The sequence below is a fragment of the Kwoniella newhampshirensis genome, chromosome 8 (genome assembly GCF_039105145.1).
Source record: "Kwoniella newhampshirensis strain CBS 13917 chromosome 8, whole genome shotgun sequence".
Taxonomy (NCBI): domain Eukaryota; kingdom Fungi; phylum Basidiomycota; class Tremellomycetes; order Tremellales; family Cryptococcaceae; genus Kwoniella; species Kwoniella newhampshirensis.
In genome coordinates, this window is record NC_089962.1 from 1,203,572 (window position 1) to 1,226,247 (window position 22,676).

Consider the following 22,676-nt stretch of genomic DNA (forward strand, 5'->3'; position numbering starts at 1 on the left):
ACCAGAGAGGAGCTGACGATCACGAATCTCTCTCTCAGCGAGGTGAACATGTTCTGACAGACTTCATGGTCCATCACAGACGACAAGGCAAACAACAGGACCTCCACCGACGAATACCGAATTATCAGGCTCATCCACTCTGGCCGTCAATCTCTTCCCACGTGTCTGCTTTTCCATTTGTTCCCCCATCCCCAAGCTTGTCTTTCTCCAATCGTCCCATCAACAACCGGAAAATAAAAGGTTGGAAGTATCTTATCCTGATTCGCAGCACACGACATCCCACAATCACCATGTCAGTCATCGAGGACATCGCAGAGAAGCTCGCACCTCATGCGCAGACATTGGGCGGTCTGTTCGCGCTTCTCGTTCTGGGTATCTATATAGCTTACCACCAACGTGAGAGTCGCTTTATCTCGTTGCTCACATCACCACCTCCGCATGCGACTTGCAGATGAGCTGACAAATCACATCAGATGCTATGGAAAAGAACAGAAAGGTGCTGGATCCGGTGGAATGGAGGTCGTTCAAGCTTGTCGCCAAAGATCATCTTTCACACAACACTGCTTTGTGAGTTTGTCTGTCCTGACTTTTGGCTGGCCAAGGGGTCAGCATAAAGGTCTCTTAAGTAGCGTATTAACTCCCTGGGCAGGTACCGATTCGAACTTCCTCGTCCTACCGACTGTCTCGGTCTTCCTATCGGTCAACACATTTCTGTCGCTGCTGAGATCGATGGAAAACAGATCATGCGATCGTACACTCCTACCACTTTGGATGACGACAAAGGTCACTTCGATTTGGTAGTCAAGGTGGGTCGAAGGGCATTCTCACTGAGCCAGGAGAGGTCCATGGGAGCGTCAAGGAATCATGAGTGCTGATGACGTTTGCACAGACGTACGAAAAGGGAAACATCTCTCGCTACCTTTCTCTGCTCACCATCGGTCAGGACGTCAAGATCAAGGGACCGAAGGGAAAGTTCATCTACACGTGAGTGGAGTTCTTGCCTCGGACCTTGCCATATATCAGAAACGGCGCAGCAGTGATCGAGCTGACAATTGACCCTTCTTTCAGTCCCGACCTCGCCCCCGCCCTGCTCATGATTGCTGGAGGTACCGGTATCACACCTATGTACCAGATCATCAAATCCTCCATCAAGAATCCTGCAGACAAGACCAAGTTGGCTTTGATTTATGCCAATGTCGAAGAGGATGATATCTGTGAGCTGACTGAAGATAGAAACTCACGCAGCTGACGGGACATGCCTGCAGTGTTGAGGAAAGAGCTCGAAGCCCTTCGAGATGCATCTAACGGTCGATTCAAGCTCTACGTGAGTAACGGTCAATCTCATCCTTGCAAGCTTCCGGTATTCTAGGATAGCACCTATCAATAAATGTCCACAGCTGACCCATAATGACTCCATAGTACGTGCTGAACAAACCGCCTGCGGGTTGGACCGGTGGTGTCGGTTTTGTCACCAAGGAGATGATTGAGAACCTGATGCCTGAGGGTGGTGTCGGTTCTCCCACGCATGGCGAGGGTCACAAAGTCTTGATGTGTGGCCCCCCACCTATGTGTAGTGCTATGAAGTGAGTCGTGCATTCAGGCGTGGGGGCGTCAGCAGAACTGACTCATCTATTCGCGCAGGGCACACCTCGCTCAAATCGGTTATCCCGCTCCTCGAACGGTGTCAAAGCTGGAAGACCAGGTCTTCCTCTTCTAAGACAATCAGAAATCACTCGAAGTCGAGAAGCTGAACGCCAACAGGGGATGACGCGGTACGACTATGGACGTAAATGAAACAGTAGATGAGTCACCACAATGTGAATAGATTATTCGCCTGCATGAACATATAAACAAGAGAGGTACAGAGCGCGGCGGAAACACATAAATAATAAGCGTTCTGTACTAAGTACCATTGCGCCCAGTCCTGACCGCATCTACGACGGCCACATCAAACAGTCAGCATCACCGGAGATTGGTGGTTATTCTATCGATCAATTTTGCTGCGATTTGGTAATTCCGGTACATTATCTCTGGCCGTCTGATGTGGAACATCTCCGCTCCAGTCTCCATCTTGTCCTTGTCCTTCCCAGTAATTTTCGGGTCGTCTCGTTCCGCTCCCCAAAGCCGCGCCTATGATCCCATCGCTCCGTGTTCTCATATCAAGTTCCTGATCTGGCGCTTGTCCGTAATATTCAGTCATGGGGTATTTAGCCTGAGGAGAATCCATCGTGCTCCTTGTCCAAGTCTCTGCGCCTGTTTTGGGCTCGTACAGACTTGGCAAGGTATTTTCAGACTCTCTTGCCCCTCTCCTATTCGGTGGAGGAAGGGGTGAGAGATCGTGTCCTACAGCGGATGGCGGAAGTGGTCTTGAAAAATCCTGCGCTGTATCGGTGAAAGAGACGTAAGAACTCTTTGAGGCTGTATGTCCAAGTGATGTTTCCATCTGATGGTCGGATGACAGCTTCATGTGTGATCCTTGACCTTTGTCCAGAGACTCGATCGGTTCTCGTGGAGATGGAGAAACGATATCGAAGCCTCCGACTCCCTTTATGAGATACTCGTTCTTCCCCTGACCTTCCCGTTCAGATATCGTACTGCTCGGTATCGTCTCCAGATCAGATGCTGACAGACTGATCGGTCTCTGAGCCAACCGTTCTTGAGTCGTAGTATACCTTGCAATCAGATCCTTCTTGTTCGACTTCCCTTTCCTCTTCCCTGAAGGCGGAACTCTGGGCACAGGCCGTGGTGCCACGAAAGCATTAGGATCATAGATCATCTCAGTAATCGGTCTCATCTCTGGGCCGTATCCGTCTCCGCCTTGCCCCAAGTCCGGCTGCCTCGACCCTGCAGACACATCAAGAAAAGACTTGAGTCCGTCTTCTACATACCCCTCGACGTTGACTTGCACTCCAGTGTCAGAAGGATATGGGTATGGTATACGTTTCGTCTTCGTCCTCTGTTTCTTTTTGTTCGACTTCGACTTTGACTTTGACTGTGGCCCAAACCCCATCTTTGCGACGCTTCCTCCAAATCTCGAACCTGATCCTGTCCCTTCTGGCAGCACTGCTACATGATCATGACCACTTCCAAGACGATAGGGATTGATTGCTCGCCCTTCCGTATCGTCATTCGGGAACGAAGTCTTCAGAGCACCCTTTTCCAACTCCATCGGCGAAAGTGCTGATCTTGGGGAGTAAGATGATGAGGCAGGAGAGCGTACTTGACCCCCTCTGGAAATTCGCTGCTTTCCTTTCCTCGATCTCAATCTATACCTCGTCCACCCAGCAACGATAAGAAGGACGAGAATCATAGCTCCCACCACACCACCTACCACAGGACCCCATTTTGACGCTGACGACTTACCGCCACTGGCAACAGAAGTGGAAGTGGCGGACGGAGTTAAGGATATGAAGAAGGTGCGAGAGCTGGAGTCGGAAGTTGATGGTCGTGTGGCAGTGATCGAGGTGGAGGGGAATGAACGGGATAAGGTTGTTGTGTATGATGTGGGTGAGGGGGAGGACGTGATGAATGCGACGGCTATGTGTTATCGTATTGCGGTCAGTTCCTTTGTCAGTTATGGTGGGTGGTACCATCTGTCCGGCGGCCAATATGAAAGGTCCATTCGACCAGAGGTTGGTGATCGGTCGCGTGGTAGATGAGGAATGAAGAAACCACTCACAAGGGTCCCAAGTCACACCTTGCCAAGTATGAAATGCCCATCCCGGTATATCGACGGCCGTCTCATTGAACACGAGTCTGTAGGGGATCATCGAGCAATCGCAGTCAGTCAGTCAGTCAGTCAGTCGGTCAGTTAGTCAGTCAGGATTCAAGAGTGCTTCTCTCGATTGTTTAGTGAGCCGGATCGGCACTGAGTTCCACACTGTGAAACGCCCGCTCACCCTTGAGAATCGTATGATTGACACGCGCTCGACCATGCTTGTTCACTTGGGATAGAGCTTGATCCCCATTGACAAAACGTACATCCTGCCTGCGAACAGTGAGCGAGTGGAGCCAGCTCTTCTGGATTGCCCCCCCCCCCCCTTCCTTCCCGATGACATTCAAGATCCCGGTAGAATGCCCATGCCTAGATCGGTGACAAAGCTATTCGGTTCGATCCCAGCACGCTCTATCTCCTGGACCTTATCCCACCGGACGCCATCGAGTGATCACCACGCACTCACCATAAGAGAGTACGAAACCACGTTACACTGACATTGGGTGCTCTGACCATTTGGAGAGTTGTACGCCCACGTTGGGTCAAGTAATGGCGGTACATTGATGTACGATGTGGATGGAATACACAAAGATTGGAGTTTTGACCATACCAGGCTGTTCGTGTCATGCATCAGCATCTCGGTCAGTACTCGTATCGCACTGAAGCCGATACCAAACTTCTTCGTCGATGAGATGAGCCCTGAACTCACCAGGGAGATTCTCCTGCCGAGTTGAACAACCTCGAGGTCGTCGAGTTGAACACACATGCAGCACTTGTCGTTTGGGCTGTTGTCTCGAACCACAACAACGAAAGAATGAGGAGGACTTGCAGAAGTGTTATACGAGGCTGATGGTTCAGCCTTGCGGATTGATCTCTTCTTCCCCGGTCCATCTCGCAGACTGCAGGCTTCGCTCCGGACTCTCTGCTCTATGTGGTGGACTCCTCGTGTGCTGTACCGACAGAAACTGCAAGAATATTCTTTGCTGGCAAAGTGAGACAAGTGAGCACAAAAGGATCAGTTCTCTCGATCGGAGACTTAGTAAATGGTGACTGTGGAAAGGTCAGAAACACACCCTCCGCTCGCCAGACACCAGGCAATCACCTCCCTTCCTTGCCCCTTCCTTTCATATCTCCAAACCAATCCTTTGTTCTCACGACGGTGCAGATGGCAGTTGAACCTATGAAAAATTGGAAAGACTCCTCAAGAACCTGTTGATAGATTGTGCCTTTTGATCCTCTCTCGTACAGATGATCTATTGCGCGATGGCCGCAGGCAGAGAGCGCAAAATGTGCCACATCTCTTCAGTGATTAGTGCAATATACCTCACAACAAGGGCCGAAGTCGCAGAGAGGAAAGTGGCCCTTGGAGGTGTGACACATTGCGATATGGGTTCAGCTGGTTACGGGTTTTATGGAGTTGCATCCAAGCTCGGAAGACGTGGGCAGGGATCCCTGGATCTCGGCCAAGGCAAATGTTACCGTGGCGACCTACACTGTTCTGGTGTGGAACGATCCACAGCTTCCATGCCGTACATACAACATGTAGATGCCTCAGGCGCCGTGCTGACAAACCCCTACAGATTGCGCAACGACTACAATATAGTATGACGGCGGTACAGTAGGACCACAACAGGTCGTTTAGCATGCATGAAAAGGACTGATACGACGGTATGACGAGCAATAACACGCGGCATATATTCGCTCAACCGATCCAGAGGTTCCCCTCTTGGAAACCCATCTCCGCGAATCGATCATCATAAACCACAGCTTTCTTGATGAGTCTCCTCAACTTGGCCGTGATGAACGTTTGATAGTCTCTCAAGCCAAGTTTCTGAGCTTCCGATTCTGCCCGTCGTTCTTTGGCCATGAGACTTCCCAGATCGAGTTCATTACAGACCGGATGGAGCCGGGTGGTTTCGTCTCCGAATAGGTTCCATTCCAATGGATCATCGCTCACTCTTGTCCAAATCTCCACTTCGGAAGGGGCCGAGGCGTACTTGTTGAGGTACAAGTCGAACAGGTTGACAGCCGCTTGGGAATAGGAGTAGGCCGTTCGATGGTCTTCATCGTCCACAATGTCTACAACGTCCTTATCCCCCAGCGACGTCCTATTGTTGAGGTACAGGTCTTTGGCCAACAAGTATATCCGACGTGCGGTTCTTTCTTGCATATGAACCATGAAACAAGTTCCAAAGAAGTTCGTCTCCTCCATCCTTCCCCACTTATCCTCGTAATCTCTCAGATGAAGACATTCCCCAAGCGATTGATTGAGGAATGGTCTCGGCTCGAAATGTGCAAAGGTCTCAAAATTCACTCTGTAGAACGTCGTCGTACCCCAAGGACTGATCGCTCGTAAGAACTTCCCCGACCCTGTTGAGCTCGGTCGACCCCAATCGATGAAGACTGCGGTCAAGAGAGACCAATATCCGCTCGCACTAGCGAGGAAGAGACATCGATTACCGTCGAATCGAAGTTCGGGTGAGTCTAGTGATATGGATCTCGTCTTGGGCCTGTCGCCGTGAAGCATCACCTCGAGGTTGTAAGCTGTCGTTCCGTGTATAGGGGGATCAGGGATGCGTCTGCGTCTATCGTTCAGAAAGTTGAAAGGTGGCCGAGTTTCGATAGGCAGCCCATTAGAGCGCGATGAAGCTTGTTGCGAAGACGATTGCTGCTCCTCTGGTGCAGGGGGTTTCGGGAGAACGAGCGAACTCGCCTGAAAAGGGAGCTCTGGAATGGGTACTGTGTCCATCTCGACACGCCGGACTGACGGACTTGATGGCAGACTGATCGACACCGAGCCCGAGCGTAAGCTCTGGTCGTAATACCGTTGCATTACCATGGAAGATGGAGCCGGATCGCGATGCTCCTGAACCTCGGTTCGGCGACCGTCCTGGGGGGATGCCACGGGCTCCGCTGGTCGGTCAGCGTCAGTCCTCGGTTTGCTCGACTCGCTGGCTAGCGAGGAGAATGCCGTCTTCCCTTTGGGTGGAGGCGTTGTCGAGCATTTTGACCCTTTTTCATCACTCAGGTGTTTCTCAATTTCCGTTCCGAGGCCTAAGAAGTCGAACGAAGGCTGACGGACAGTCACACTTCGAAGCGTTTGGAGGATCCAATGGTAGTGAGTCTGAACATGGACAAGATAATCAGGTTGATAGGGGATCGATATCCCGCCTTCTCTCGGTTCGCCGACCAACACACGATTGAACTGCACAAACAATCTCCCAGTCCAGATTAGAAGTGTGACGATGGTGTCGATGATCTGGCCAAGACTCCACCATGTAGCACGAGGAACGAAAAGGACGATCGTGAGGAGCAAGGATTCTTTCCCATACACAACCTTCTCATCCTCCTTTTGTCCCTTATCATCGTCTCCAACCTTATTCGAGATGAGCCTTCGACACGCCTCACGCTGGTCGATCGACATGTGGGTAAACATGTCCATCTGCTTTCGTACCGAGAGAAACCATCCGTATAGAGTGACAAGGAGAGAGATCGCGGAGAAGACGAATGCTGCTACCTCTCTGCCGGTCATGGTCGACGTGCTTGATGTCGATGGATGGCGCTTGAGCTCGGGCAGAAGTCATTCTTGTCAAGTTCAGTATCGATCCTTGTGATTTCGGACTACATAATGACCTCTGCCCCCAAATGTACTCCCGATTCCAGGCAAACGTGGGAATGTGCGAGCGGACGGATACCGATACTCGTACTGTAAGATGATGGGAACGACAAACCCAAAAATATCCCGTGCACGTAATCTTATCGTCGGCTCGTCTCATCTCCGGTCGCACATCTTCTTCATAGCTCATCCCGACATGAAATCCAAGACTGACAATCTGGACTGCTTGTTTGTGGGAGAAGGGAGTACCATGGTACACTATGAGAGAAACCAGGGTACTCATAGGCCATCACCGTATGGGGGACCGCGGAATTCGTGCTATCAACCAGTGGATCACAAACTCCGCTCCGAAAGCGTTTGTGGTCCGGACTATACAAGGTCGGCGAACAAGCTGTCGGTCGGGTGCTTAGATTCTTCGGTGGTGAAGCCTATCGGGCGTTGTCCTCAGCGACTTCAATGGACAGACCAGCCATGAGAGTTCGACTGGATGCTGATTGGGCGCTGGAAAGGGAATGTGATGCAGGTCTGGCCTCTATATACCTCGTTTCGGAAAAAAGTGGCATCTACAACCGCGGTCCCCAGAACAAGTCCTGTGCTCGAGATGCATGCCAGATCCTCAGACACCTGTTCTTCGACAATACCAATTCGACACTGGATGACGGGTGGCCGAGAGACCGGGTCAACAGACTCTATTCGAGAAGACCCGTTTCCTTGTTCTGCTTCCCTCACACGATGTAATGGCGACAACAGAGAAAGACATCGAACGCTGTCTTTGGAATCCGGTTGACTGTCATTACCTTTTACCCGAGACTCGCTCCCATTCCGCTCCGACACTACCACGTCGCCTGTTTTCATCTTTCATCTATCTGCCTCTGCCTCGCCCTTGCTGTAGTTCCACAGCAACGGCGATACAAAGCTCGTCTGACAGGTCCATCACTGCACTGGGTATCAAAATAAATACATGCTATCGCCGCTCGTCATAGCCATCCGAATTTCGCCCTCGTCTCAGCTTGGTAGTAAACATTTTCCAACTCGAATAATTACATTGTCTGCTGTGACATGATGACTTCGACCATCCCGGAGTATGTGCCTACATCTCTAGACAAGATCGAGGAGGTATGTGCCGTTAATTTTCTTCCATTGTCATTCTCCTCCTCTCAGTGATTCGCTGGTCTACCGCTCCTGCCTGCTCGCCTCTTGACCAGAGGGACTGATCACAAATGACTCCCCTGGTTGTTGATGCAGATATACACCACCCTCAACTCCCGGTTCGACTCGCTCGCTACGCATTCTCTTGCCTACCGACTGTACAACCTCAAACAACTGGCTTATCTGGTCAAAGATAACGAGTCCAGGATCCAGGAGGCTTTGTTGAAAGATTTGGGGAAAGCGAGCTTCGACGTCAGCTATGGTGATGTAAGTGAAAGTCTCGTTCTCTGCCTCTTCACAGAGAACCTACTCTACGCCTTGGTCCCATATTTGATCGATTATCAGCACATGATAGCGCCAAATATGCACATGTCACTTTCCTATGTACGTGTTGATGGAAAGGCTGACGATAGGTGTATTCCTGGTAGCTCTGGCCGATTGTCAACGAGATTAATCTCGCTCTCAAACGGGTGGAAGGATGGATGCAGGATGAGGGGAGGATCTCAGATGCCATGTTTTCATTCAAGTCCATGCGTGAGCGATTCTCTCCTCCTAGTGTCGCTTTACACGTGCGCATGAGGATACACGTCAACGATCACTCTGCTTATTGTAGGGCCACGGGTAAAGAAGCAGCCCAAGGGCGTTGCGCTTGTAAGTCATCAATGCTAAGACCCCACGTTGGTGGGGCGGTTTCACCTGGAGTCTCGCTGACTTTGGCGCTACATGTAGATCATCAGCACTTGGGTATGTGATCTCATCGCGAGGTTGAAGAAGAAGTCGAGCGTTGCTCAGCTTACATCTCCGCACGCAGAACTATCCCTGGCAACTCACTCTCGGTCCTTTGGTCGGAGCCATCGCAGCCGGATGTCCAGCCGTCCTCAAAGTCTCAGAACACGCTCCATCATCCTCTGCCCTTCTCGCAGAGATCCTTCCTCGCTATCTTGATCCGGAAGGATATGCCGTCGTACTCGGAGCAGTGGAGGAAACGACAAGGCTCCTCGAGAAGCCTTGGGGTCATAGTGAGCTATTCCCTTCCGTCTGGTCAATTCTGACTCCAGTGGGGACTTATACTGACTGTTCGTCAGTATTGTACACTGGTTCTGCAGGTATTGGGAAGATCGTGGCGACTGCCGCGGCAAAGACCTTGACTCCGACTACTCTGGAGGTGAGCTTGTGCTCACAATGGCGGCGAAGACGACCAGCTGAATCGGATCTTGACTGCATCAGCTCGGAGGCAAGAGCCCAACAATCGTGACTTCATGTGCTAATCTCAAGATCGCTACTACAAGGATGTTCTCCATAAAGCAAATGACAGCGGGACAGGTGAGCATGCGAATTCGGTCTTGCAGCTCGGTACGCAGTGTGCTGACGCTTGTTTGACCATAGATCTGCAGTGAGTCCTCTCGACGGCGAGGTTTTAGCAACATACTGAGCTCGATCACAGTTGCTCCGGACTATGTACTGGTGGTGAAAGATCGCGTGGAAGAGTTCATTGCGCAGTGTCGCAAAACGTAAGTCTAGTCTATTCACCTGACTTTTCCAAATCTGCATAGATTTCACACTCGGCTGACCTCTCCTCTTTCCCTCTTCCTTCCGTCAGTCTCGATCAGCTATTCCCTCCTTCTCCCTCTCCAAACTCCACCCTTCACGCTTCAGCGGCGGCTAATGTTCGCAATCCGGGTGACCTCGATCGACTCCTCACATACGTCTCTACAGCCGAATCTCAAGGAAAGCTCGTGTACAAGGGAGAGGTGAACAAGGCAACCAGGCGGATGGGCATATCTTTGGTCAGATTGAACGAGAACGGTCAAGGTGAAAGCGGCGGCCTTGTTGATGAGGAAATCTTCGGTCCTGTCATGTCCATCATACCCGTCGAGGTGCGTCATTTGCGGAGCGTCGACGACAATATGGTGCTGATGCGAAATGAACCGCCGCAGGACGTCGATGCAGCAATCAAGTACGTCAATGAAAGGCCTAAACCTCTTGCGTTGTATGTTTGCGCTGGAGAGCGATCGGTCTTCAAAAAGAGTGGGTCTTTTCTGATGTTCTGAGCAAGAGCATACACTGACACGTCGACCGATAGTCATCAACGAGACATGGAGTGGTTCAGCAACCTGGAATGACTTTGGATTTGCCACATTTGGTGAGCGCGACAACAATAAGTTATCATGATCAGAGCCGGTGTTGACCTTTGTATCAGCTCGTAACCTTCCCTTCGGCGGGGTGGGTGACAGTGGATGTGAGTTGATCGTCGGACCTCTGCTACAACCACTATGAATGCTGATTGATTGTACAGGGGGATCATATCACGGCGTAGATGGCTTCAACACTTTCACTCATAGGAAAGGTTGGTCTTTCGACTTGTTGAATTGCTTCGATGTACCGCTAACACAAATATCAGCGATATTGGAAGTTCCATACATGTCAGCTGTGATCTGCGTTACTATCCGAAAAGCCAAGAATGACGTGCTGATCCATCGTGACCGATAGCTTCGAGCCTCTCATGTCGCTCCGATACCCACCCGTGTCAAATTTCAAGCAGTCACTCTTCAAATTGCTTCTGTACAGTGGGGTTCATTTCAAACGTCCAACTTCTGTCGAAGATGAGCAAAAGAGGATTATTAGAAAGAAGGTGATACGATGGTCGACGAGCGCCTTGATACTAGCTCTGAGCGTGTACGCGGGTATCTTAGGATGGCGAGCGAGAAGTTGAGAGTGGGGTAGATCATCTAACAGGGCGGTCAGAAGGGTGCGATATCGAAAAGGGGTGTGTTGTTGTCCAGATGCGGCTGTTCGAAGTTGTCGTTCTCTTTATGTAAACCGGAGGAATTGATTCAACCCCTCCCACTGTTCAGTTACACGTGTTGGCTGGAATCATTCGAATCATCACCCTAAACCCTAATGAACCTTGAAACCAATCACCAAACACCGAGACTGTCACCACGGAACCACAACAAACAGAAGCATCTTGCATGATCGTTTGACATATACAACACAACAACAACACAGATCAACAATACCTCGCACTCCGTCAAGCCTGCGACACGGTCTGCGGTCTCCTGGCAATTGACAAATTCCTCACGCGCACATTGCACCGCTGTCTTGCGCCAAGCAAGCACGCGACTCGGTATAGCTCGACTTGCACAGCTCTTGTGTGTTGTCGGTACACCTATGACCACCGTGACAACCTCCGCGATACCCTCACAAGGAGATTAAGGGGTAGACGAGGTCATTTGTCACTTGCCGGTCCGGCTGCGATATACTTTTCACCTTTGGTGCTTCCAAGCATACCGACCCACCTTTTGCTCAGCCGACAACCTCCTTGACTCCATATGCCCTCGGACGCACCACCACGTCGACCACTCACTCTCCTACCCACGTTTCTTCCTTCCCCTACGACTGTCAAATCACCTCATATCCGAACACCCACATCCACGCCATCCTCATCCTCGTTCTTCACCACCAATTTCAAAAATCCATCGTCGATGTCATCCTCCGCTTCATCACGAGCACGAGTGCGAATACCTCGCTCCAGCTCAACCCGGGTACTATTAGGACTGGTCCTGCTGGCTGGACTGTTATACACCTCGACGTTGTCGACTGGTGGAGTGGAAGAAGGAGTATGGGACGCATCGAGTTGGTCTGATCGGAGAGGGTCGGGACAAGGTGTCGGACTGGGAGCGATGAAGAAGAAATTTGGTTGGCAATCCACTCCTCCGACAGGATATCCTTATGGGAGCGGTAACGGCGGTAGTGGTCGTCGACCATTGCTACCTGACGAAAACTCGGATCAAGGAATACCTCTTCCTCGTCCCAATTTGTCCAGACTTCCGCCGACAAATAACACCTTCTCCCCCTCTTCTTCTGGAGCGACGGGGGAAAGGCTCATACATCCTGGCAAATCTAGAAAGCTGATACCAGGTGCCGATCCTGAGAAATACACCTATGGACCTCTCCCGGATCTCGAAGAGGCGTGGAACTTCTTGCATCCCTTGTTGAGAAAGGTGAAAGAGGACACACCGGCCGTTCCCAGAGAACACGAATTAACAGCTCCGATCTTCCCCCCGTTCTTGACGGAAGAGCTGAAAGAAAGATTTAGACATCTGAGAGATGATTGGGACGATGAGAAGGGTGAATGGGTGAGAGGGAAGGAAAGGAGATGGTTCTTGGTGACTATCTGTAGGCAGGTTGCAGGTGAGTGCCAGGACTTCACTATAACCTTTCGCTCGCGCAAAAAGGACTGTTCCCATCCCGACAACGACAGATGCTGACGCCTCGATGGATCCTACCAGGCATGCTCGCGGACTGGTTTGCAGCTTGGACAGTGCTGGCAGACTTCCTTGGACCAGAGTCGTTGGTGTTCTCACTACTTGAAGGTGATTCGGCAGACGGAAGGCAAGTTCGATCGACTCTGGGTTGAGGACTTTGTACTAAGTAGTCACATCTACACCCAGCGGCGAAATCCTCTCCGGCGTCATGCGAGCTCATCTCCTTCATATCGGCGTACCTCCCGAAAATATCCATATCAAGACCAAACTGCCTTCTCTCGACTGGGAGAAAGTCCACCGTATCGATCAACTCGCTCAAATGCGTAACGCAGGAATGCAGCCCTTCTACGATTCTGCTCCCACCGGCTTATCGCCCGACGGACATCCTTGGACAGGTATCGTCTTTTACAACGACGTCTACCTCTCCGCGACGCATTTCCTGGAGTTGATGCATCAGCATTTCAAGCAGGATGCCGATATGACCTGTGGGTGGGATCACGCAGGCAGATGGTTCTATGACGGATGGGTGGGAAGAGACATGAGTGGTGATCTATATACACCCTTCCCTGTCAAAGAGGAGGACAAAGATCTCCCTCAGAAAGTGAGTGATCGTCTTATGACATTATCCGCCAATGAAGCAGACAAATCTACAACTCCATGCTGACCCTTGCACAACTGTGATAGCTCTTCCCCTCCTCACCTTACACTTTGGAACGATACAAACGCATGCTCCCCTTCCAGGTGTTCGCAGGATGGAACGGCATCACCGTTCTCTCCCCTACTCCCTTCTTACCGCCTTACAACGTCCGATTCAGACGAGGTTTACCTCGTACCGACGATTTCTGGGAATGTCAAGCTTCCGAATCGAGTTTCATCAGTTGGGATTTCTGGAAATACGGTTTCGGACGGATCGCTGTCATCCCAGGGGTTCATGCGACGTATGGGAAAGAAGATGCGATGGTGAGAGGCTGGGTAGAATGGCCTCAGCTAGAGTCAGGGTGGAGCGAGCAGATTGTTTGGGATAAGAAGTGAGTGCCATTCCCACTTTGGCCTCGGAGGGTTGTGACGCAGCAATATGTGTGGTGGCCCGGGGAATGCTGATTGCGTCAACTCCCTAGCCCGCCACCAAAGGTCAGATGTCATGATTGGCCAGACAAGCCAGGAAAGGGGTACTGGGCATGGGTGAGTGTCGGCTGAGGGTCGGTCGCTTCAGCCAGCCTTATAGCTGATTCACCTCCTCAGGATACCGTTCGATGGGTCGACCCTCCAAAGTTGGAGGTACCGAAATAAGCACCGTGACGATTGACTGGTGACTAGTCCGTGATCTAGGAAGGCGTTCAGTGTTATGTGGAGACGATTGCGTGTCCAGTCCAAACACGCCATCGCGTGGGAGTAGGAGGTTTAGTACACACATTTCCATAACAATCTGTCAAAAACGTTTCGAGTGGGAGAAACGTCATTCGACAAAACCATCAAGCATTATTGGCATCTAACCGTATCTCATCATCTCATACATAACATCATGCATCTTGCTCTTCTCATGCTCGATTGCGTGACATGTTGCGATCCGACTTGTCAGCACTAGGTTGCTCGGGTGACACGTTCTATCAGACGTTGATCGACGAAACACCATTATCCTCATACCCCCCGAGTGGAGGTAAGTTACAGGGGCAAAAGGCATGATCACTGACGTCCAGCGAAGCTGCCTTCTCCTTCTCGACCAGGAAATCTCGGGCTGACACGTCCTATCGAACGGTGATCGAGTGTACACCTTTGTTCATCGCCCCCGTCTGGTAGAAAGTAGGGGGCATAGAGGCCCGGCCTACTGTAGTCACCGACGTCCAGCTATGTCTCCTTTCACCGCCACAAGGGATTTGATGAGACACGGTCATGAACAATGAAGCACGACGTGTCAGAAAGCAGACTCCGCTCGTTCGAGCACCCATTTGTTCCTTCTGCCTGAGGTCGTGGTCCCGAGTATATATGTAAACAGGGCTGTCATGGATACTTCAATTCGGCGTCCCTAAACTTACCAACCGGACATCTAATTTAGATTTTTCCTACCACTTGCTACCACTTGATTAACACTACTTGATTAACACTCTCACTGCGCTTTCTTTCGTATCGCAACGAAACATCAGCACGATGAGCCGCGTCACCCATACATCCCACACAACTCACACGGTCTCGTCCGATGGTTCCACCCCAACGACTGTGTCCGTCCACAGATATCAAGTACGCAGTCCTGCCCCAGCGCCCTCATCTTCCAGAGGTGGTGTTCTGGCAGATACTGCTTCTTCCCGACCCCCATCCCGACCTCGACCTCCAGCTTCTACATCTCGCTATGCCTCTCCTCCCAATGTGGGGCATTCATCCGCAGGAGATCCCGATTATCAGACTGTCTATCAGGTTGCTCCGGGGGTTTCATATCTCCGCCCTGCGCAAGGGCACACTTATGCTCAGCCCAGCCCTTGGAGCAGATCGGCTCAGCCTTCTCGACCGAGCACTCGCTATTCGCAGCCTGCCCAACAGAGCACTTACGCTCAATCAGCTGCCCAGACATATCAATCCACTGCGTCCCTTGAATACCGAAGCGCTCGAGGACACGGGTCTTGGTCTTCCCGCGCCACCGGACAACGATCCACCGTCCAGCCTGGTGGCAGTCAGCTCATAGTCATTGACCGAGACACAGCATCGGCCCGTCCTAGGCAGGGCAGATCTCAGCCACCCTCGACCCCGCCCCGTCGCATCGATGATGATGATGACGATGACACCGTGGTACCTGGTGACAGTATATCTTGTGTCGGGATCCGCCAAAGTCCTCCTTCTCCTCCACCCCACTTTAGGGACACTCCGTACTATGGCAGTCAAGGGCACGTACCTTCGAGAGAGTCATACAGTCGATGGCGTTGATTGAGACCGGTGGAGGCAGAATGGAGGCAGCACAGGGGTGGGTAGTTTGCCATTGCCACATGAGATTCTGTAGACAGGGGGCGTCGGACTGTGAACAGTGTACAGGTGCGATATATCGAAAGGTTCAGGATGAGATGCATATATGCGAGTGAGCTACGATGACGAGACCCAACACTTTTGATCGCCACTACCGCGATCATTGCACTGTACCGTCATTACCTTGAAAGCAGTATGAATGATCAGTTCCGCCATGACGGAAGGCGATCGGCAGCAGACAACTGTCGTAGATTCACAACGGCAGTCTATCTTCCCTCGTCGAGATCATTCCTTGCACCTAGTAACTAAAATCAAAATCTTCTGTAAGCCAACGATCCACGTACTGTAGCTCGCCGCACTCGTCAAAAACGTTTGTCATGAGCCCTTCGCGTGAAGCGAAATGGGGTCATCCTATGTATATGCTACCACCCTTTCACCCAGAAGGGATAGATTGCGAGCCGGCTGCGCGAAGGCTGTGCTACATGGGTTGCCTGGCCAACAAGATCTGTACAGAGCGACCTTTGTATGACACGAAGGCCGAGCAAATGTCTCGAATGACTCCCCTTGGCCTTCCAAAGGATTGCTTCTGACTGATCGAGGATTCAGATTCCTGTTCTGGGGGTTATCAATGACCGTATATATAGCATTTGAATTTCTCCCTCCAGCTATAGCTACAGTATACGTGACTAGGAAAGGGCTATCCCATAAGGCAAACGTGGAATTGTATTGATTGGGTTCATTATCTCGTTCTCCAATCCGTAACTTTTTATTGAAATCAAACGAGTCCCAGCATGAGCTATCCCCCGCCACAAAATCCTCATTATCAAGGAGACCAGGGATGGAACAGACATCTGCCATACAGAACCAATCTCGCCAATCAGTATGCAAGTTATCCCGATCAATACGCTGCATATGGTTACGGGGGATCGTTGTCGGCTGATACGCCCAGCAGTAGTAACGATCCGCCGTATCAAAGACCTACGGTGTTTGTCGATGACGCATTGTCCAGTCAGTATGATTCCAGACAGAGAAGAACGGTGGTGAGCATTGTCCAGGAACCCAACTCGTACGATCAAGACCCCCGAGACGTTGTTGTTACGGTGAGAGAGGCAACGAGGGTGAGTGGTAGCCAATTTTCGATGCTCCACACGTTGTCAAGGCGCTAATGTGAAGTGACTCATGGCGCTGTACCTTCAGAAGGACGAAGATGGCACCGGGCGTAGATTCCGCATCCGTTTCTTGGGAGATCATCCGATCTCGAAAGACTTTGTGGTACCTCGAGACTACGATCGGTTCTCCGACGAGAAATGGACAAAGACAATGCGCGATCCGGTCGACACATTCTTCAGAAAACATCTGAGTGGTTGGAGTAGCGATAGAAGACGAAATATCGCCGATCGTGTGGTCGGGGGTTTCTTGAACGAGTTCCAAGCGGACATGGAGAGTGAGAGACAGGAAGAGAGATGGAGGTCGAAAGGGAAGGGCCACATCGGTAAGGAGTTCAAGACGAAAGATACGCACAGGACAAGCAAGCACAGCGCTTCAAAACGACACGCGGTGAGTTAAGCGTTTTGAACAGCCTTTATGAACGGTGCTGGTGAACGAGGTGCAGATATTGCGTGAACTGATTGTACGTTGATGTATGTCGACAGAGGGACAAGGAGCACAGGGAGACATACAAGGACCCTTATACCCCCCAAATCACTTACAGCGTCGACATCCAGGTGAATACACCCACCGGGTCCGCCAGACTCCATGTGCCATATGAGTGGGACAACAATCTCTCAGAGCAACAATGGGTCAACAGCGTCTTCTCTGGAAGAGAACGTCTAGAAGACCGTCCCATCTCCACTGATCAAGTGTCAGCAGAGATCGAGCAGGCTTTGGGCGCTTGTTCGGTGGAATCGAAAGAAGAAGAGAAACTCGCCATCCTGACGACTTTGCATGCGGTCTGGAACCAAACGGTTCGACAAGATGAAGATGACAAAGGAAAAGGTAGGATGACAGACTCGAGCATGGATATCCCGAGGTATCCGGCAGAGGATGGGAGAAGTGCTTCAGAGGAAGATACTTCGACTCTCATGCCAGGAGACAGCTTTTCCCAGATACAGCCAAATGTATATGCCGGATCCTCTGGCAACCGTGAAGAGGATCTGGAGCATACCGCATGCGGGGCGCAGCCTCATGTTTCTGGCCTTGACTCCGCTCCACTCGACAACACCTCAAAGCACACCAATGGGACTGCTGATCACCGAAGGGGAGGCCATTCAACTGGACACCATAGGACCACAAACGAGAATGAAACAACAAAGCACACGCACAAATCCTCCCATCGGCACCATTCGCGCGACAGAACACCGTATATCGAAGAGAGTGACGAGACGGTGGGCCGTAGCCGAGGATCTCAACCACACCCTACTCGTCATCCTTCAAGGTCCGGCGCAACATCGAAAGGGTACAGGTGAATCTGCGACCCGAAAACGTAACAAGTCTTTCTGGTAAGGCGACCTGAATGTCATTACTTTACCTGAAGAGGTACAAGGAGTAGATGTGATTGTTCTGTGGTCGCTGCGGTGCTGCTTCTTTCTCTATGGTCGTGACACTCAGCAGGTGATGAATGGCCATGGACGGGAGGAGATATGCAATGCACATTTGTCATACTCGATGATCTAAAATTCACCAGGACTCTGACAAAGCCATGCCTTTTTTCCACATAGATAGCCTCGTGCTTGCACACGGTGAAGAGCTAATGACGATGGTACTGTAACGGAGAGCACTCTCCAAGTGAATTCCTATTCCCATAGATGACACACAACAGAAAGCCGTCAAAACCGACCTTTGTCTTCTTCCCCCTGATTGCTAGTCTAGTTATGCTATGACATCTCTTCGGGTCTGTCGAAGGCGCATGCTGAACAAGGACTCAACGTGGCTCTTGCGTCTGTCTAGGCGACTTTGCAAGAGGGAAGCCTCGGCGGATATGGCTATACCTCAACAACTCAACATCACTCAAGCGTTCCAGACGTGGCGACATTCGTAAAAGTGCAATATGAGCTACCAACCGCCTCACTTCTATCACCACTACTACAACTACTGGCACGTTCCAGCACCTGGTCATCATCCCAATGACAGAACTCAGCCGACTGGCTACAGCTTCCGTCACTATCATCCTTCGCCAGAACATTACGAACCGCCCATATATAATGATACGTATGATAGGTACCACGGAGCTAGACGTCACACTACTCGTCGCTCTGGAGATGAGCCACGGCGGTCCTCACGGCCTACACCCTCTCGACCACGTTCTCCGGAACACACTAGACGAGACGCTTCCCATCGACACACAGAAAGTTTGAGAGATAGGTTCATCCTGTATGATGAAGAGGTTGATGTAAGTGCATTCCTCACTCTAGAAGCACTCATCACGCCTGTCAAGAACAGACAGTCATCCCGATAGGGTATCGCGTAGTTTCTCCACATGACACGATTGAAGGTGTGATGTAACGATGAACGGATGTGGGAAAAGTGTTTCACTGACATTTCAACCTAATGCAACCAGGCTGAGAACCACAGCCGCCATCACGAGTACTCATTCACGTTCAAAGCGAGTAGTGTCGGTAAACGGAGGGATTTGACCTTGGTTTTCGAATCATCTAAGAAGGACGACGATCTGTTGGAAGAGGATTGGAGAGAAATGATGGAACCCACAGTCAAGCGCTTGGTGAAGACACAGATGTCCGACTTGGATCGTGGAAAACAAGCTCGCATGACAGAGAGCATCTTGTCTCGGATGGTGGAGTACCGGAGTGATCAGATGGAGAGCATTATGAGACAGCGACGGGAGGACTTGGAGCCAGGGAGAAGAGACAGACGCTCGACCAGACGAAGATCCCGCAGCAGGGACTGTCAACAGGGAAGGCACAGAGAACACTCAAGCCCTCTTGAACATCACAGTACAAGGAGAGATCCAAGCCAAGGTCGTTCAAGTCATAACAGAGGAGTATATTCGCGCAGAGCAACGGTATGTGATACAGTACTAGTCCCTCAAGAACGTTCGCTGATGTGTAGAGTGACCGATCATTCAGGGTCCTGTCCTGGAACAAGTCTACGACTACGACATCGCACAAGAAGCTTTGAGGTACCCCGGGCGCAGAGCTTCCGATCCATCCAAAGACGAAGCATCCCAATCAGGCGACTCAGAGGCAGACGACATATCAGCGTTGTCTCCTGGTTCCGAGCCATGGGTCGAATCGGAGACCGTCCAACCTCAAGCTCAAATGGAAAGTGACTCGGAATTCTGCTCATTTGGTCCCATTTCTGTACATGTCACTGATAACCGCGATGTCGTTACCGCCTTGGAAACAAAGGGCGTACCAGACAAGGTCGAAACATTTCGCCGTCCGTCACGAACCAGACAACGGCGTTGGTTCGGCAACGAATCGATTGTTGTCATTGAGGCCCCGGACAGCGAGCAGAGTGGATAGTGGATTTAGATATCTGGAAGGGAGGGATGCGTTCGTCGAGTCGACTTTCTGGCAGGGCATTTGGCTACATGCAAATCATTCGCTTTGCACTTTTCGTTTGTGTCTACACCCGCAATACAATCGAGCCAGTGGGGCGATGGAGTGCAAGTGACACTACAGTACGAGTACAGTGCGGATGGCACCTTCAATGTCCTTGGCTACGAGCACTGTTGTGCCACAATGTTCAGTAAACCCCGACTATAAAGGGCAGTTGACATTCATTAGTTGAAAGACAGTGTATCGCATATAGTCTTCACTGTCGGTGCTCGAAGTGCCCCTGACCGTTCCAACATTTACATAGTACGCAGCCGCTCTGCTTCGACCGTGGGGACTAGTAAATTGCCATTCCCCACGACGTGGTGCTGCAAAATCAGCAGAGTTGCTGAGCTGAAGCATTCAATTTGAGTTTCAGCTCGACGCCCGACGATCGAGCACGATGTCCCGGTGTGTTGAGAGTGTCAGGAGACCACCGTCTACACACGTTTTCCCCGGTATGCCCGACCGTAGCCCCCATACAAGGGCAAAGGAAGGGTGAAACATTGCCTGTGAACCCTTTGTTTCTAGCTCCCTGCCGTGGAAGGTGTGACGCAGTGAAGTGCTTACCGATATGCCCCGACTGGCAGAAAGGATCATGACAATCTGCCAATAAAGCTCCTTGTCAAGATCTACGAACGGTGTACCACAATAGAAGCACCTTTCATTTGGACCTCCTATTCGATTGACACAACATCTCCATGCAGTTAGGGGTCAACGAGGATGTAAGTTGATACAACACACTCCGCTCGGCCTTCGCAACTGCTTCTGACCGTGCCAGCCCGTCCGGACGGTCGTTCCGAGCCCAGCTATTAGGGTATAAATCGGTGGAAATTGCCGTCAAAGATTCCCTTCGATCCTTACAATCCTCACGTCAATAAGACCACCCATCGTGCTCAGGGTGCTTGTCTTCTGGAACTCTGTCCGCCTCAGTCACAAATCATGAGTCCGAAGCACGGTAAACACCGGTCTAGAGGACGCCATGGAATGAAGTCTGTGGCCGATTCATACCTTATCATTGATCATGCTGCACTCGAGACCAATACTTATGGTCCCGAAGCAACTCGCTCTGTGTATCGGACGTACGCCCAGAGTCATACACCTCGCCCCCAGGATTGTTACCAGGCATCAAGAAGTACCTTCGACGCGCAAGTCGGTTCTACCGACTTTGCTTCTGGGTCTGGAATCCCCGGTCAGCCGCTCTACTCCACTGCTCATCCCCAGGGTTCGGAAACTTATCAGAGCGTTGCACATAGGGTATATCCGAACGAGACATACCCTGTTGATCATTCTGGTGTAAAGCCAGCCTCAACTGGTCTATTCCCGAATGCTGGGTATCTCAGCAGTGGCCAAGACGACACGATTGTTGTTGAGCCTGATTCATCACCGGGCTCAGGAGCTTCAAGGCGCCAATACAAGGTGGACGGGATGTCCATGTCCACAGAAGAGTATGATTCGGCGTTGGAAGAGTACCGCAAGGAGCCAGCGGCGCCCGTGACCCAGGTGAGTTCAGCTGACCTCTCGTAGCGGCAGGTAGGGACTTTGCTGGTGTGCCTCCACTGACGACAGTCAACAGAGTACCTCGCAGAGAACCTCGGGGGACACTGGAGCAAAAGGAGCGTCACGTCACAGGACCAAACAACACCGTACGAATGCAGTTTCGAGAAATTACTCGGCGGGTCTCCACGAACGCTTGCTTGGTCGTATGGAAAGCAACAAAGCACCAGGTGGTCCGCCGCCGGGGTACCTCACCGATAATAGGTTCGACGCGGAAACAAAAAAGCTATTGGCCAGAACGTGGAATTCTGCTGCGCCCACCTTTTCTCACCCTGCCGAAGAAGACACGTATCGAGGTTATCAAAGTGATGCCTCCCGCGATCTGATTCAAAGTCAGTCCCGCCAGATACCAGAACCTGGGTTGTTCAACATCGAACCGAGTGATGGAGAACAAGGTCCTTCACAAAGTCGATATAGACATCCATCGTCAGTCCGCCGACCCCATCCAAGATCTGAATGCTCTGAGAGCCAATTTGTTTACGACTCAGCAGTCGATGACGAGCCTGCTCTCCCACCCGTGAGAGCTCATCGTTCGGGCCGTGAAAGGAGGGAGGCTGCTCGAGAACCTGCGCGTTCTACTGGCAGAAAAGGACACAGGAGGAGATAGAGGCAAAGACGGCGCGAAACATGGAGTAGATGGCTTCATTGAAGATTCCTCAGACGAGTAAAATCGACCTAAGAATTATCAGTATAGTTGCGCAAAGAGGCATGCATCCGATTGTTTTCAGAAGGCTGTGTGTGGGCTATTTTACCGCTGACTTACCTCTCAGCTGAAGATGAAGCGCATAAACACGTATCAGAGGGTAGCATACCGCCTCGCCTTTCTCCCAACGACATACCGTTGAGCACGAGATGTACTGGAACTAATA

The 22,676-nt window shown here is 51.2% G+C and overlaps 8 protein-coding genes across 8 annotated transcripts; 6 read left to right on the forward strand and 2 right to left on the reverse strand.

Annotated features, from left to right (window-relative positions):
* Positions 1-290: 290 nt before the first annotated feature.
* On the forward strand, positions 291-1,717 carry IAR55_004642 (NADH-cytochrome b5 reductase 1; the record flags this gene model as incomplete). The annotated part of the gene is made up of 8 exons (XM_066947739.1): positions 291-396; positions 474-567; positions 650-806; positions 890-984; positions 1,069-1,214; positions 1,266-1,324; positions 1,420-1,583; positions 1,642-1,717. 8 exons carry the CDS (start codon positions 291-293, stop codon positions 1,715-1,717), a joined length of 897 nt encoding a protein of 298 aa, XP_066802153.1.
* A 267-nt stretch (positions 1,718-1,984) lies between these two features.
* IAR55_004643 (uncharacterized protein) lies at positions 1,985-4,606 on the reverse strand (the record flags this gene model as incomplete). Its single annotated transcript, XM_066947740.1, has 5 exons — positions 1,985-3,537; positions 3,680-3,756; positions 3,900-3,988; positions 4,182-4,329; positions 4,425-4,606. The coding sequence occupies 5 exons, from the start codon at positions 4,604-4,606 to the stop codon at positions 1,985-1,987; spliced, it is 2,049 nt and encodes a 682-aa protein (XP_066802154.1).
* An 811-nt stretch (positions 4,607-5,417) lies between these two features.
* On the reverse strand, positions 5,418-7,247 carry IAR55_004644 (uncharacterized protein; the record flags this gene model as incomplete). Its single annotated transcript, XM_066947741.1, has 1 exon — positions 5,418-7,247. One exon carries the CDS (start codon positions 7,245-7,247, stop codon positions 5,418-5,420), a length of 1,830 nt encoding a protein of 609 aa, XP_066802155.1.
* Positions 7,248-8,393: 1,146 nt separating this feature from the next.
* On the forward strand, positions 8,394-11,193 carry IAR55_004645 (uncharacterized protein; the record flags this gene model as incomplete). The annotated part of the gene is made up of 17 exons (XM_066947742.1): positions 8,394-8,447; positions 8,577-8,747; positions 8,909-9,014; positions 9,094-9,131; positions 9,210-9,224; positions 9,292-9,499; positions 9,566-9,645; positions 9,708-9,803; positions 9,867-9,873; positions 9,925-9,991; positions 10,081-10,357; positions 10,418-10,508; positions 10,564-10,623; positions 10,681-10,719; positions 10,777-10,827; positions 10,882-10,903; positions 10,971-11,193. The coding sequence occupies 17 exons, from the start codon at positions 8,394-8,396 to the stop codon at positions 11,191-11,193; spliced, it is 1,605 nt and encodes a 534-aa protein (XP_066802156.1).
* A 619-nt stretch (positions 11,194-11,812) lies between these two features.
* IAR55_004646 (uncharacterized protein) lies at positions 11,813-14,038 on the forward strand (the record flags this gene model as incomplete). Its single annotated transcript, XM_066947743.1, has 6 exons — positions 11,813-12,674; positions 12,773-12,875; positions 12,935-13,349; positions 13,433-13,776; positions 13,867-13,930; positions 13,991-14,038. The coding sequence occupies 6 exons, from the start codon at positions 11,813-11,815 to the stop codon at positions 14,036-14,038; spliced, it is 1,836 nt and encodes a 611-aa protein (XP_066802157.1).
* An 855-nt stretch (positions 14,039-14,893) lies between these two features.
* Positions 14,894-15,661, forward strand: IAR55_004647 (uncharacterized protein; the record flags this gene model as incomplete). Its single annotated transcript, XM_066947744.1, has 1 exon — positions 14,894-15,661. One exon carries the CDS (start codon positions 14,894-14,896, stop codon positions 15,659-15,661), a length of 768 nt encoding a protein of 255 aa, XP_066802158.1.
* An 827-nt stretch (positions 15,662-16,488) lies between these two features.
* On the forward strand, positions 16,489-18,162 carry IAR55_004648 (uncharacterized protein; the record flags this gene model as incomplete). Its single annotated transcript, XM_066947745.1, has 3 exons — positions 16,489-16,815; positions 16,895-17,254; positions 17,350-18,162. The coding sequence occupies 3 exons, from the start codon at positions 16,489-16,491 to the stop codon at positions 18,160-18,162; spliced, it is 1,500 nt and encodes a 499-aa protein (XP_066802159.1).
* A 3,075-nt stretch (positions 18,163-21,237) lies between these two features.
* IAR55_004649 (uncharacterized protein) lies at positions 21,238-22,414 on the forward strand (the record flags this gene model as incomplete). Its single annotated transcript, XM_066947746.1, has 2 exons — positions 21,238-21,753; positions 21,827-22,414. 2 exons carry the CDS (start codon positions 21,238-21,240, stop codon positions 22,412-22,414), a joined length of 1,104 nt encoding a protein of 367 aa, XP_066802160.1.
* Positions 22,415-22,676: the final 262 nt, after the last annotated feature.